Source organism: Oncorhynchus clarkii, chromosome 5 (genome assembly GCF_045791955.1).
Source record: "Oncorhynchus clarkii lewisi isolate Uvic-CL-2024 chromosome 5, UVic_Ocla_1.0, whole genome shotgun sequence".
Taxonomy (NCBI): Eukaryota; Metazoa; Chordata; class Actinopteri; order Salmoniformes; family Salmonidae; genus Oncorhynchus; species Oncorhynchus clarkii.
In genome coordinates, this window is record NC_092151.1 from 62,272,188 (window position 1) to 62,287,700 (window position 15,513).

A 15,513-nucleotide genomic window follows, 5' to 3' on the forward strand; every position below is an offset into this window, starting at 1 on the left:
GTGAAAACAAGGACAACTCTTTGACTGTGTCCTTCATCTTTTCGTGTCCTTCTCTCAGGGTCTGACTTCGTGGGATTCAACCCGCGGGTGGAGAACTCAGGGCCAGTGGGAGACAATCAAAGTGGGGCACAGAGAAGCTGATCAAAGATGCTGGTCGCTGAGCCACTCTCCCCATGATTAAAGACTGAGAGGCCAGAGGCACAATGGCAGATAAGGATCGACACAAAAAAAAGCCACCTTCCCCACTGGGTTGGGATGAAAGACCACTGTGGATAAACCAACCTCATAACACCCCCTCCCACACAGAAAGAGAGTCGTACAGACAGACAAGCAGACGCACACTCACACACACACACACACACACACACACACACACACACACACACACACACACACACACACACACACACACACACACACACACACACACACACACACACACACAGACACAAACTCTTACCTCATAACACACAAACTCCTACAGTACCTCATAACACTCCCTTTCAAATAACCACATATATGCACGCACACTCATACACACAGACAACGTCCAGAGTCTCCAGACACCTGTCATTTATGTCAACCTCGGTTAAATGAGCACCATTGTTATGAAGGTTGGTATTTATGCTGATTCACTAGCTATTCGTCAGCTAGACACAATACACTTGAAACAGAACAGCACCTCCACCTCTCCAGTCTATCCCCAAACCCTGTGATGTTGAGTGTGTCAGAAATTGGCAGACTAGCCAGACTGTCAGAATTTGATATGAAATGTTAGATCAAATTGGGGACCAAGAAGCACTGGAGCGAGAACACTTTTATTCACTCACTAGCTGATGGGGTACTATTGGGGTTTTGAGGTTCTATTGACAAGCCAATGAGGCGGGGGTGGACTAGGAGTGTCACACTCACAGACAAGTAAACAAACTGGCTGTGGGGATGTCATGGTTTGATAGAGCATTGAGCAAGAGCATTGATTTGTGTATTTTGTCAGTGGAAGGTTATCGTAACTCTGCAATACCTTTGACCTAGTTAACTTTGTCTCATTCTTTCTGTGTAAATCCTGTCGTTTCAGACAACAAACCCACTGTAAATATGCCACTGAGATATTTAGATTGTGTCAGCTTTTCAGGCACCATCTTGGGAAATCTTGTACTTTTTCTCTTGAGCCACTTTTGAAATAATAAATCCTTGAGAGCTTATTGACGCACCCTTGCATCAATCTAAGTAACAGACTAATACAAATCTCCATCAGAATCTGTCAGTTTAAGCTGGAGATATCTTTTTTTTGTTTTTGCATGGCTTCTTCTCCATCCACTGTATCTGCTGTGTTTGTCAGACCATGAGACATCCAGGAAATCGTCCTTCTCACGAAAACGTCTGTAGTGTCCGAATGGTTTGGCCAACAAACTATTATGATCACTCTCACGAACACAACTGTGTTCTCAATTTTGCTCTATGACCACCACAAGTGTCATGGGACTCGTCTGAAGATAACCCATACAAACAGATGGAGGTATGGAGGTAGTTTTATAAAATAATTTCAAAAAGAAGGGGTTACATATGTGTAAAAACTAAATATATATATATATATATATCCTGAGCTTTCTTATATCTCCTAGAAATAGGACCAACACTACAAACCCTTATGATTTATTTTTTGACTGTCTTTTTTGCCATTTATGAATGTGTTATTGAATGCAATTCTATGGGCTATAGTAGTAAAGGCCAAATTCCATATTGGATGAAATAATTCAAAATACCAGGTTTTGATACCTAAAGGGGTCCTAAAAAATCAAATAGCTAAATGATCCATGGTATGACCATCTGAAACAATTCCATATGTTAGCTTAGTTCCCCTGCCCCCAAAAGCTTAGCCTTTTAGATGCTAAAGGCACGAGCCACTGAATCTAATGAAACTACTCAGACATGCAGACAGCACTTAAACATTCTAAAGTTTGAGACAGTTTTATTAATTTGTAGCAAGATTGTCAATAAAGTTATTGCTTCGTAGTGTACATGCAAAATTAATCTCAAAATGGTTTGTAAAAGCTCAAAATTGTACACACCATCACAGTTATGAAAAACAAGAAGTATTACCTTTCTCAAAATACACAAATCTACACTGTCAATGTTAAAACAGTCATGGAGGGGCAAGAGATGCTCAATTCATCTTGAAAACAATACAAAACAGTGTAACAAACAAGAAAAAAGCATATACATAAAATATAAGAGGCAAAAGCAGGAATGATTTATTTCTTATTACCCTAACAGTTGTAAAAAAGAGGCTTAGGTGTGTGCTACTCTATGTTTCATCATGTGAATTGTGTGGAGATGGGAGCAGAGCAGAATCCTGCTGGGAAAACTCTATCCAATCACATGTCATCAGCATGTGGGCGTAGTGTGGCTCTGCGGTGTGGATTCAAGGTCACTGTAGCTATGTGGCCGGTAATGGGGTCCCCGTGGAAATGGGCTTGCTCATCCAGGCTATTGTTGGGAGACATGGGGTCGAGATTGGACAGCCCCTGGCTGCCGTCACCGGTGCCCAGCTTACCTAGCAGAGAGGTCATCTCATTTACCCCCTGGTCTCCTGGGAAATGGTGGTGCGGAGACTTGGGCTCGTCGTCGGCAGTATGATACGGCTGGTCAATGACATGCAGCACTCTGGAAGACTGGAGGTTGTGCAGGGATCGTGACTGTACTGCAGGGGGAAGAGGGGACACAGGTGACAGGTGAGTAAGCAGCTCAACACATATTGATTCCAGTCATTAAATGGTGAACTAATGTCACACATACTACATCCCCAGTCCAACTTTTTTGCTCTACTTTTAAAAAACGTGTACCCTGGCTTTTGGTTGTACAATTAACCAAAGACATCTACTGTAAAAATAGATTCCACTCACAGAGCTGACAGACCATCAGTTAAGATTAATAATTACATTTAAGTCATTCATTCACACATTTAAGTCATGAAGTCCCTTTCATATTGTATCCAACAATTCCTATACTCAGAAAAGACTTCAGCTGTCCCCTTAGGAGAACCCTTTTTGGTTGCAGGCAGAACAATTTTGGGTTCCATTTTGGGTTCCAAAAAGGGTTCTTCAAAGGATTATCCTATGGGGACAGCCGAAGAACCCTTTAAGGTTCTAGATCGCACCCTTGTTTTTTTCTTTTATTTTTTACCCTTTTTCTACCCAATTTTGTGATATCCAATTGGTAGTTACAGTCTTGTCCCATCGCTGCAACTCCTGTACGGACTCGGAAGAGGCAAAGGTCTCAAGCCGTGTGTCCTCCGAAACACGACCCTGCCAAGCACTGCTTCTTGACACACTGCTTGCTTAACCCGGAAGCCAGCCGCAACAATGTGTCAGAGAAAACACCGTACAGCTGGTGACCGAGTCAGCTTGCAGGCGCCTGGCCCGCCACAAGGAGTTGCTAGAGTACGATGGGATAAGGAAATCCAGGCCGGCCAAACCTTCCCCTAACCCGGACATTGCTGGGCCAATTGTGTGCCACCTCATGGGTCTGTGTGCCGCCTCCTGAGATTGAACACAATCGAACACTGCAATGCAATGCCTTAGACCGCTGCGCCACTCGGGAGGCCAGCACCTTTTTTTCTAAGAGTGTACAACTGTTGAAAGGAGACTGTTAGTCAGACAAGCTGACGAGAATAGGGATTAGTAATGCATGTTCTCTGTGCTGAGGGTTGCCAGCTCAGCTCTTGATTTGAAATGTGGGGTCCTGGTGGACCGTCGTGCTCTGCAGGTGAGTTGTTATAGCAGCAGTGCTGTAGCAGCGTCTGGCACTATGAGAGGAGCTCTAGTCTAATCAGCTCTCCAGCTGTGATGTGAGGCAGGAGGTACGGGGTGGCGGGGCGAGGTTTGGCCGGGCAGTACAGGAGGCTGACTCACCTCTCACTGGGCTGAAGTCCCCTCCTTGGCTGACCTTGGGCTCGGAGAAAGGTTTCAGGTTTGGGAAGAGGATGAGGGAGAAGGACAGGAGCAGCACCTGGGGTAAAAGGAAAAGTGAAAAAGTGATCATTTGTACTTTGCCACAGCCAACAATGTTTAGCGGCTTAGGGGAGTTTACAATCCCCAGTAGAGCTCCAGAGTTAAAGACACACTCTTCAGTAACTGTTGTTCAAAGCTGTTCAGCTAATCCCAGTACAGTGCATCAAAGTCAACAGGTGTGAACACACAATCCGTATTATTTACATTTCTGCATTTTCTTAACCTTTCTGGCGCAGGCGTTCCACTAGTGACCCAGCTCAACAACATCCGGTGAAATTGCAAAGCGCCAAATTCAAAATACAGAAATAGTCATAATAAACATTCATAAAAAATACAAGCGTTATACATTGGCTTAAAGATGAACTTCTTATTAATCCAGTCGATGTGTCAGATTTCAAAAAGGCTTTGCGGCGAAAGCATACCATGCGATTATCTGATGACAGCGCCCTGCTTACAAAAGCATACAAACATTTTACAACCAAGTAAAGGAATTACAAAGTTAGAAATAGCGATAAAATTAATAATTTACCTTTGAAGATCTTCATATGGTTGCAGTCACAAGAGTCCCAGCTACACAATAAATGTTTGTTTTGTTCGATAAAGTCCCTCTTTATATCCCAAAAACTCTCTTGGCGCGTTTTGTTCAGTAATCGACTGGCTCAAAGGCGGTCAAAACATGCAGAGGAATACATCCTAATAGTACCGGTAAAATTTGTCAAAACATGTCAAACGATGTTTATAATTAATCCTCAGGTTGTCTATTATCTAAATAATCGATAGTATTTCAACTGGACAATAACGTATTCAATAGAAAGGAAAAACAACGAAGGGCGCGCACTCGGTCACGCGTGTAAACCAGCACTGCATGATTCTACAGTCCACTGACAGAAAGGTCTCATTCTTCTTCATTTTTCAGAAAACAAGCCTGAAACAATGTCTAAAGACTGTTAACATCTAGTGGAAGCCATAGGAACTGCAATCTGGGTCCTAACCCATTAGATGCTCTATAGGCATTCAATTGAAAATACCCACATCAAAAACATCCCACTTCCTGGATGGATTTTCTTCAAGTTTTCGCAAGCCATATCAGTTCTGTTATACTCACAGACATTATTTCAGCAGTTTTGGAAACTGTGTTGTTTTCTAAAACACTATAGAGTGTTTTCTATCCAAATCTACCAATTATATGCATATCCTAGCTTCTGGGCCTGAGTAACAGGCAGTTTACTTTGGGCACACTTCTCATCCAGACGTCGAAATACTGCCCCCAAGCCATAAGAAGTTTTAAAGTACAAGGCATTAGAAGAGACACAAACTCATTCATATTCATATTTGGATTTACAAAGTCTCATTTCTGTTGGCACTGATGTGGTTTTAGTTGATCTGTCCAATTATATTATAGACAGGTGAATCAATGGTGTGTCTCTCTTGAGTGTTTCTCTCTGGGTATGTTTCACTCTATATGTCTGGCATACACCTTTTTATTTCGTTTTGTCATTTTTTTCAGAGGGGGGGTTACAGCTACAAAACAATCAAATAAACGCATACAAAGATAGCCCCAACCCAACGCCCACATCCTCCCAACCCACCAGTACCACCCCTTCCCTGTGGGTCTGAAAGCAAAGGACAAAAGTCTAAATATATACAGTATATATATTGGTTTGTATGTGTGGGGCTTTAGCGAGATTGTTCTTTTCAGAGTCAGGTATATTTGTCCAGGTCTCTTGTTCCTTGACTAGCACCATTCATTCTCACTGTTGATAATTCTAATGGTATAACTCCTAACAGTAACTGTGTCCCCTGGTTAAATGGGAAAGAGTGAGGTGGTTGCATCTTTCCACCTGTCTGTCTCTAATCCCATATGGTGTATGAGCTGATCTAGTAAACTGTTTCTAAAAAGTGACACTTCTGCTTACCAGAACGCAGGTCCCAGCCTGGGCGGCCTTTTTAGAGCCGTTCATTACCAGAGTCTGCATCCTACGCAGCTGCTCCATCAGAGACCTGGGAGACACAGAGGCTCAATTAGAGAACTTTGCCACCGGGTGTACGGAGGCAGAAACAGAGCAGGGAGAGCAGATTAGTGTGGAGGTTCCTCACGTGTTGCATTTCTCCAACTGGAACACCTTCCTCTGCAGCTCCTGGTTGTGTGTGTTGCAGGTTGTCATCCTGGAAGAGGAACAACAAGGGAATTTCCCAGATGAGACTGACAAGCTGTTGCTGCTCGATCAGTCCAAGAAAAACACCATCCTGCTACAGTATCACTCACCAGCATGCCCGAGAAACACTTTGGTATAATCAAATCATACTGTGACACTCAAGGACACACAATGGGCCCTATGCAGTTTCTTTGCACCACAAAACTCACACACTGTTTCTTAAACGTTTTGTGCTCAGCACCCTGAGACCAGCACTGGGCAAATTTCATGTCTGCTGAGGGCAAACTTGAAAATTGTGAAAATTCCAACGTGCGTTTACTGTGAACAATGAGGCTGTACCCACTTAAGTTACAGTTTTAACAGTGGCCAAGTAGGCTACTGTGGCTATTTGATCATAACGTAGGCCTAACAGAGTGACTTGCCTTAAACAATGGAATGACACTCTAACATTTTTTTAATGGAAATAGCTGTTCTATCGTTCAGCCTTCAGTAGCAGCCAATGTGTGGTGTTCATGAGACGTTTGAAAAAATCATGCAGGGCTTGACATTAACCTGTTTATCCACTTGTCCTTTAGATAAGGAGGTGATTAAAAATGTTGTTGTGTTGTTTGATGCAAGAAACCACTTAACACAATAAAATGCATTATTAATTCCATACTATTATTACAGAGAATTAAACAAATTATGCTACTCTCTGCTTGTTGGCTACTTAGCTTACTCAAGCCTATCTCAAAATGTAACACTGCCCCTTTAAGACAAAAAAAGCCATTTTCATGACTTCCGTTTCAAAGATGTCTAGAAATGTACATGTTTTGTGCTCTTGTAGGAAACAATCACTCCCCCAATGCTAACTACAAATTATCCATAACTGGGCTAATAACTCACTGCCTAGCAAAGGATATGAACACATCTGCAGAGGTGGGTACATGCAGCTCTCGCTTTGATCTCAAAACAAGCTTATCTAACCACAACCGCTCATGGTGTAAACACAGTCCAGTTCAAAGTGAATGGCACAGATCCATATATGGCAACGGTCTATTTGCATATAGGCCTACTGCAGCTCTGATTGGTTATGCCGCACAGTTCTGGGTAGAATCCTACTCCGACTCGTTCTGCCAACAACAAAATCTCTTGCATATTTAGTTTTGCATACTAAGTCTTGCATAGTTTGTTTTGTTCAGGACGTTGCATTGGAAGCGGCTAATATTGCATTGATTCAATCACAATTCCCACAGTAAAGGGAAACATTGATAGTGTTAACTAACAGGGAAAACTCTAGAAAGTTGAGTGACGTTCAATCTCGTGCTTCACTGAACGGGCTGATGTTTCTTCTGCACGGCCTGCACAGGAGCACAGCTGAGACATGTTCCAAATATCTTGTTAGTTTGTAGAAGTGCTTTATGCATTTTTGTCAGTTGTAGTCAGAGTTGGACACTTCTACTTTGACTTTAGGCCTGTGAGTCAATATTTTTTCCATTTATTTAGTGCCTATTGTCAGTACCTGCTCTCCAGACCATCAATATATTCCTTTTTCTTCTTCCTGCTCTCTTGGGCCGACTGCTTGTTCCGGATTTTTCTGCGAATTTTCTTCAGAATCCTCTCCTCATACTAATGGAAAATGACAAAATATTTAGCATGTTTACGCGCATTTGAAATCCTCAAGAACCTTAAGCTGTTCTGTGAAGCTGCAAAAGACTGCAAAAAAGTTTGACCTTGGTGAGGGGTAGTTGGCTAGGCAGAGTCACCCCCTCCTTGGCCAGCAGCTTTTTCTCGTCCTCATTGAGAATCAACTCTTGGAAGGACTGCTGGGACTGCTGTGGGGGCTGGAAGTGAGACGGGAATGTTAATACAGTACATCATATGTAAAGCATCACAACCAGTGGCCTGAGCAGCAATGTGTTTTACAGAGTGAGTGGAAGGAGTGCAGAGAGGCAGGCAGCATAGCCCATTCCTCTCATCTCCTGCTTTCCTCACACCAGTTACATTACCGTGCTGAACTCATGCCCTGCTGTCTCTTTTAAGTTAACCTGTTTCTTCATGTTCTCCTCGGAACGTTTTATAATGACTTTATCCATCTTACCTATTCCTCTCCACTCCAACACACTCGCCAACATACGAACAAGCCATTAGAGACGCACTCATCCAAGCACTCACACACACACTTCCTCGCATGCTAGTGCACATGCACACAGACATGCATACCCTTTATCATCACTCACCAGCTCAGATGTACCAGAGAGCAGTAGCTCCTTGACAGTGAGGGGAAAGCTAGAGGTCAGCTGGGTTTTGTGTACATCAGAGGAACACTTTGTCCCATCAGTCCTTCCTGGGTAGAAGCCTGAGTCCCAGCCATCTGTAACCATACAGAGAGACAGGGTGTGGCCAGACGTAAGGGCCATCATTTGTCTGTGTTTGTGTTGATACTGAGACAAAGGCAGGATTTGCCTAAAGATACAAACAAAAACTGTGTTGCTTTCAAAGGAGGAGCTTATAATGTTGACATAAGCAATATTAATCACACATCTATCATAACGTAACACATTTTCTCTGTGTCACTTATGTAATAAATAACATGAAATGCTCTATATATTTGTATACTTTCTGTACTAATGTGTGCCATATATGTCCTACTGATATTAATGGAGAAGTCTGTGTCCAGGGCGGCCCTGGTGTGTGGCTGAGAGGGGAGGAAATGGGGCTCTGTGGGAGGACTCTCAGGGCGCTTGGGGCTGTCCATCTGATCGGAGTGGGGGTCCTCACTGATTCCACTGTCACTGGGAGAGGGAGACCATAGGGGTGACCCCGAAACCGAGTCACTCAGGAGGGTGTTCAAGAAGTCCTCGCCCTGTAGCTTTGTTGGACGCAGCATCTGCCAAATAGCACACCAAATGTTCTAATTACTGTACAGCCGTACTGGAGAGAGTGGCTGAGAGAAGCAGGCTAGATATGGGGATGGCGTGGTGGACACGTGGTAGACACGTGGTAGACACGTGGTAGACACAGCCAAGGTGAAAATGTCAAATCACGGCAGGGCAACATCAAAGAGTGAATGCTTTCACTCCACTCACGTTTGGCTTGTGAATAGGCCAGGCATGGTTCCCATGGTGCCCCATCTCCTCGTGACGGAGGATGCCATCGTTCTGATCAAACAGCAAATCAAGCAGCTCAATCCCGTCGCAACCCTGGAACAGAACAGGCCACTCAATGACATCATGTTACTCTATGTTTACAAATGAGAGATAACATACAAAGATCCTTACAGGAAGGCTGTAAAAGCAATCATACCGAGGACTAGTAATGCTTTTTATTACCATTATCTCATGTCACTCTTATCTGACTTTTTAATCAGTTTTAACACAGTAGACACATTTTTAACACACATTCAACACAGTAGACTTGAGTTAAAATCAATTAAATTGATCTAGTTTGTACTTTAAAAGATTGTCAGTCTATGTAGACTACACAAAACACCCACACCTACACACTCACACACTCACTGGCAGGTAGATCTACTGCGTCTTAGGAACTTTGTTAGATGGCACATATAACCTTGGCTGCCCTAATAACATAAACTGCTAACCTACTTGTCCAGGACATAGTAAAACACAGAAACGAACACATAGGCCGTGTTACCTGGTCTGAGTAGTGGTCCATCATTTCAGAACTAGGGTGGAACAGGGAGGAACTCCCCAAAACAAGATAAATCCAGTAAAATGGTCAGTTTCCTTTGTTGTGAAGGGGCTCTGTTCCAGATGACCGTGTGTCTCTACTGTATCTCACTGCTCGTGTTCTGAGGTCCAAGGTTTAAACTCCAACAAAGCACATCCAGTCATCAACCCCAGGTCTGTCACCCCATTGGCCAGCATGTAAAGAGGAGATTTGATTGGCAGGGAAAGACTGACAACTGAGGCAAGTTTGACTGTCTAGAAAAGAAAGAACTTGGATGGATGAAAATACTTTCCTTTCCTCTTGTTGTGTTTGATAGCAGATTGACAGGAGGAATGAGGGTTAACCTTTGACATGGTTTCTGTGTTGTTTGTTAATTCATAAAAGTAACCATCACACTATGATGCCGTTTATCCATTTCAAACAATCCTCATAAAAATGAAAGAATGCTTTTATAATTAAATCTTTATTTTATAAATTTAAATCAACAAATTCTTTCAAGTCTGAACAGAAAAAAGCATGCCCTTATATCCTCTCACAATTCATAAAATATTTTGATGTAGATCTCCTGGAAGTTTCTGCATTCGTTTGTCACGACTTCCGCCGAAGTCGGCTCCTCTCCTAGTTCTAGCGGCGTTCGGCGATCGACGTCACTGGCTTTCTAGCCATCACATATCCATTTGTCTTGTCTTGTCTCCATACACACCTGGTTTTCATTTCCCCAATCAATCTACTTGTATTCAACCCTCTTTTCCCCATCATGTTTTGTGTGTAATTGTTTAATGTTATGTGTTGTTAGTTTACGAGCTTTACTTTTATGTTCAGTTTTTTGAGCGCGTTTGATTTATGTAGTGCTCTCGTTTTTGGAACTTTAATAAAAGTGCGCCTCTTCATTATACTCTGCTCTCCTGCGCTTGACTTCACCTCTAATACACCATTGACAATATTTAGAAGACACCACCTGTTGTTATTACTGTGATTATGTTGTGCTTATGACTAATGCCTAGAATTGCAGCACAGATATAAATTAAACAAAACAGAACATGGGAACATGATTATGTTTGCTCTTTTCTAAAGTATGTTCAAACTTGTTCCCATTTTAGCTGCAATTATGACACATGCCACACCTATTGGTAGATGGGTACAAATGTCCCTTTCAGGTGAAGTTATTAATTACACTTTGGATAGTGTATCAATACACACAGTGTATTATGTCCAAAAAGCCTGACCCTTTTTCTCTCTCCCTAATCTCCTAGCTCACTGTATCATTTCAAATATCTGTTACTCTTTCCTTTCGTCTGTTTCCGTCCTGCTAGCTGTGTCTTCAGTTCAGTTTGCAACAGGATGACTGCCAATAACCATGATGCTCTTTATATTGTGGCAGGATTACGTTATCATTATTGCTCCTCTATCTGATGGGGAATGGGTCCAAAGGGTAAAACCCTGTTCTTAGCCTGCAAGTTGCGCTTGTACATTGTTACAACAGAATGAAAAAAACAATATATCACTACTCTCAGGCTCTGTGGCTTTGGGATTACCCTTATGGATATGGCCTGATGTAACCGGTCATTGCTCCTACAAGCAAACGTTGACATGTTGTCTGTTTAAAGCATACATCCAATGGGTACAATACGGTCTGTGCAAATATTATTTTATAAAAAAAATATATAGACATCTTCAAATGTTGACACAAATAACTGTGAGTCAGAAGCATCTGCAAGTGTGAGTCAAAAGCAACTGCGAGTGTGAGTCAAAAGCAACTGTGAGTGTGAGTCAAAAGCAACTGTGAGTGTGAGTCAAAAGCAACTGTGAGTGTGAGTCAAAAGCAACTGTGAGTGTGAGTCAAAAGCAACTGTGAGTGTGAGTCAAAAGCAAGTGGGTGTTCAATTGGCTGGATGTGAAGGACTGAATGACAATGTGAATGGAGCCTAAATAGAGATTGTGAAAAATAACCTTGAGCGTGTGTTTGGTCTGAATAATACTTGAATGAAAGTAAAGCACTTAGCAGACTGAGTAAGAGTAGATTTCTGGGTGTAATCTTGGGCTTAAATGGCTTTGAATGGTCTTTGCACAATCACAATCAGTCTGCGTTCAACTCCTCGCTCAGTCAGTGGGAGTCCAATACACATTGTGGGATTTCAATCACATTCAATGTTTTGAATAGCAGCATAAAGCACGTTCCTTCATATTGACCAGATGTCTTTATCTCAGTGAAAGTAAATCTAGAAATATTCAAACGTTTGTCTGACTTTAGTCCTATTGATTCAAATCTAGAAGTCTAAGGAGTCGCAAAAGTTATTTAAAACTATGTCATGCTGCTAAAAACAGCTCTAACAATATGAAATATGGCACTTTTCTCTGTAATGGGCTTTTGGGTTTGGAACAGGACATTCTGTTATATAAATCCATGTCTTAAAGTACTATCATTAGATAATACCTTACGTAACAGCACAGACCGGTAGAGAGGTGGTATGGCACTTCAGAGACAGAGAGTTAGAATGCGGTGGAAACACTATAATGATGCAGAAAGAGGTCTGAACTCCACCACCTGCTGGAAGACTTGACAAAGTGACGTGGCAACTGGCAGTCATGCAATAATAACAATGAATGGTTGGAAATCAAATGTTCCATAGCTTTCACTTTACATGGGATAAATCACCAAATTCAAATTGTGTATTCTAATCTATCGCTTCCCTTTTCCAAATCAAATCAAATTCTATTTGTCACATGCTCCCGAATACAACAGGTGTAGGTAGACCTTACAGTGAAATGCTTACTTACAAGCCCTTAACCACTGCATTACAGCTACCCTGAAATGCTGGTCTCAATCCAGAATTAATGAGAAAGATATGCACAACATGTTTTTTGTTTTTACTTTTACTTGAGGTGAACTGTCCCTAAAATAGGCTGTGTTTACACAGGTAGCCCAATTCTGATCTTTTTTTCACTAATTTGTCAGTCGACCAATCAGATCGGCTCTGAAAAAGAGCTGCCGTGAAAAGATCTGATGTGATTTGTCAACAGATCAATTAGTGAGAAATACAAAGATGAGAATTGGGCTGCCTGTGTAAATGCACCCGTAAAAGTGTATTTTCTATGAGTATAAGTTATACTTCTAAAAGGAACACTCAAAAGAAATTGCCTTTGTCGCATGCGCCGAATACAACTAGTGTAGACTTAACAGGGAAATGCTTGCTTACGAGCCCTTCCCAAAGATGCAGAGCTGCAAAAATGTATAATGTACATGAAGGCAGGGTAAAGTGACTAGGCATCAGGATAGATCATAATAAGAGTAACATAAAAGAACTGAGTAGCAGCAGCATATGATGAGTGGGTCGTTCCATGTCGTTTCAACAGGCCATGACCCCCACCATCTCAGATTGTCTGAAATCGTTTCTGTAGTTTGAAACAGATGAGATAAGCATTCCGGCAACATTCTTTTGTTGAAATATAATTTGATCTCTGAGACATTAAGCTAATTGATTGCACCCAAATTGGCCATTTTAATTCATACGATAATATTCAGTAATTATAGTACCTAACATCCGATTTGGACCAAACTTTTTTCTAACAATGAGTGAGACATGAGGAACCCAAAGAAATTGTCAAAACCCACCCACGGACACCCCACACCCATCTAAACCCAACAATGAGTATATAGTATCAGTTCTCTATGTCTGACAAGTAGTATGGAACTGCCCTCAGAACAGCCTCAGTTAGTCTGTGCAAGGACTCTATTAGGTGTCGGAAGCGTTCCACAGGGATGCTGGCCCATGTTGACTCCAAAGCTTCCCACAGTTGTGTCAAGTTGGCTGGATGTCCTTTGGGTGGTGGACCATTCTTGAGACACAGAGGAAACTGTTGAGCGTGAAAAATCCAGCAGCATTGCAGTTCTTGATACAAACCGGTGAACCTGGCACCTACTACCATACCCTGTTCAAAGGCACTTAAATCTATTGTCTTGCCCATTCACCCTCTGAATGGCACACATACACAATCCATGTCTCAATTGTCTAAAGGATTACAAATCTTCTCCCCTTCATCTACACTGATTGAAGTGGATTTAACAAGAGACATCAATAAGGGATCATAGCTTTCACCTGGATTCACCTGGTCAGTCCTTGTCATGTTCTTAATATTTTGTGTACTTAGTGTATGTAATCTATTCTCAGTGAATGTTGTGATGTTTTTTTCCCCTGTGTGTGTGTGTGTGTGTGTGTGTGTGTGTGTGTGTGTGTGTGTGTGTGTGTGTGTGTGTGTGTGTTTGTGTGTGTGTGTGTGTGTGTGTGTGTGTGTGTGTGTGTGTGTGTGTGTGTGTGTGTGTGTGTGTGTGTGTGTGTGTGTGTGTGTGTGTGTGTGTGTGTGTGTGTGTGTGTGTTTATCTATTCTTGTGGGGACCATATTTATTTTTGTTGACAAACTGGGGTTAAGGTTAAAATTATGTTAAGGGTTAGGAGCTAGGGTTAGTTTTAGGGCTAGGGTTAGATTTAGGGTTAAGGTTAGGTTTTTGGGTTAAGGTTAGGGTTAAGGTTAAGGTTAGGGTAAGAGTAAGAGTACGGGTTAGGGTTAGGGTAAGAGTACGGGTTAGGGTTAGGTTTAGGGGTTAGGAAAAATAGGATTTTGAATGGGACTGAATTGTGTGAGAGTGTCAGTGTGTGAGTGTGTGTGTACAGTATATATAGTTTTGTGAGTGCATAGAGTCAGGGAGCTCAGCCACATTGATATACTGGGCTGTCCGCACCACCCAATGTAGCGTTTTGCAGTCCAGGGTAGTGCATTTGCCATACCAAGCAGTGATGCAGCCAGTCAAGACTCTCTCGATGGCGTAGCTGTAGAACTTGAGGATCCGAGGGCCCATACCAAATCTTTTCAGCCTCCTGAGGGGGAGGAGGTGCTGTCATGCCCTCTTCACAACTGTGCTGGTGTGTGTGGACCCTGTTCAGTCCTTAGTGGTGTGGACGCCAAGGAACTTGAAGCTCTCAACCCACTCCACTTCAGCCCTGTTGATGTGGATGGGGGTGTGCTCTCCCCTCTTTCTCCTGTCGTCCACGATCAGCTCCTTGGTCTTACTGATGTTGAACGAGAGGTTGTTGTCATGGCACCACACTGTCAAGTCTCTGACCTCCTCCCTGTAGGCTGTTTCATCGCCGTCGGTGATCAGGCCTACCACCTTCATGTTGTCAACAAACTTGATGATGGTGTTGGAGTTGTGCGTGATCACGCAGTTATGGGTGAATAGGGAGTACAAGAGGGGACTAAGCACCCACCATTGAGGGGCCCCCCTATTGAGGGTCAGCGTGGCGGAGGTGTTGTTGCCTACCCTCACCACCTGGGGCAGTCCCGTTAGGAAGTCCAGTTATAGAGGGAGGAGTTCAGTCCAAGGGTCCCCAGCTTGGTAATGAGTTTGGAGGAGACTATGGTGTTGAACACTGAGCTGTAGTCTATGAACAGAATTATCACAGTTATTTCCCCTCTTGGAGGTGGGAGAGGGAAGTATGAAGTGTAATTGAGATTGCGTCCTCTGTGGACCTGTTGGGGTGGTATGCGAATTTGAGTGAATACACTGAATCCACAACAAAATCGTAAGGGTTTTCGATCGATGTTGTTACGTGGGAGATCTGTTTGAAGTCTCTATTAAAATTGTGGATGTGTTGGATGAGGTGGCGTCGTAGAGAATAACG

The 15,513-nt window shown here is 42.7% G+C and overlaps 1 protein-coding gene across 1 annotated transcript; it reads right to left on the reverse strand.

The window, feature by feature from the left end:
• Positions 1–1,512: 1,512 nt before the first annotated feature.
• LOC139409160 (cyclic AMP-responsive element-binding protein 3-like protein 3-B) lies at positions 1,513–10,131 on the reverse strand. Its single transcript, XM_071153937.1, has 10 exons — positions 9,800–10,131; positions 9,235–9,348; positions 8,798–9,035; positions 8,386–8,519; positions 7,879–7,989; positions 7,668–7,774; positions 6,108–6,176; positions 5,927–6,011; positions 3,912–4,008; positions 1,513–2,701 (listed from the first exon to the last, which is right to left on the reverse strand). Exons 1-10 carry the CDS (start codon positions 9,821–9,823, stop codon positions 2,376–2,378), a joined length of 1,305 nt encoding a protein of 434 aa, XP_071010038.1. The 5' UTR covers positions 9,824–10,131; the 3' UTR covers positions 1,513–2,375.
• Between the last annotated feature and the right edge of the window lie 5,382 nt (positions 10,132–15,513).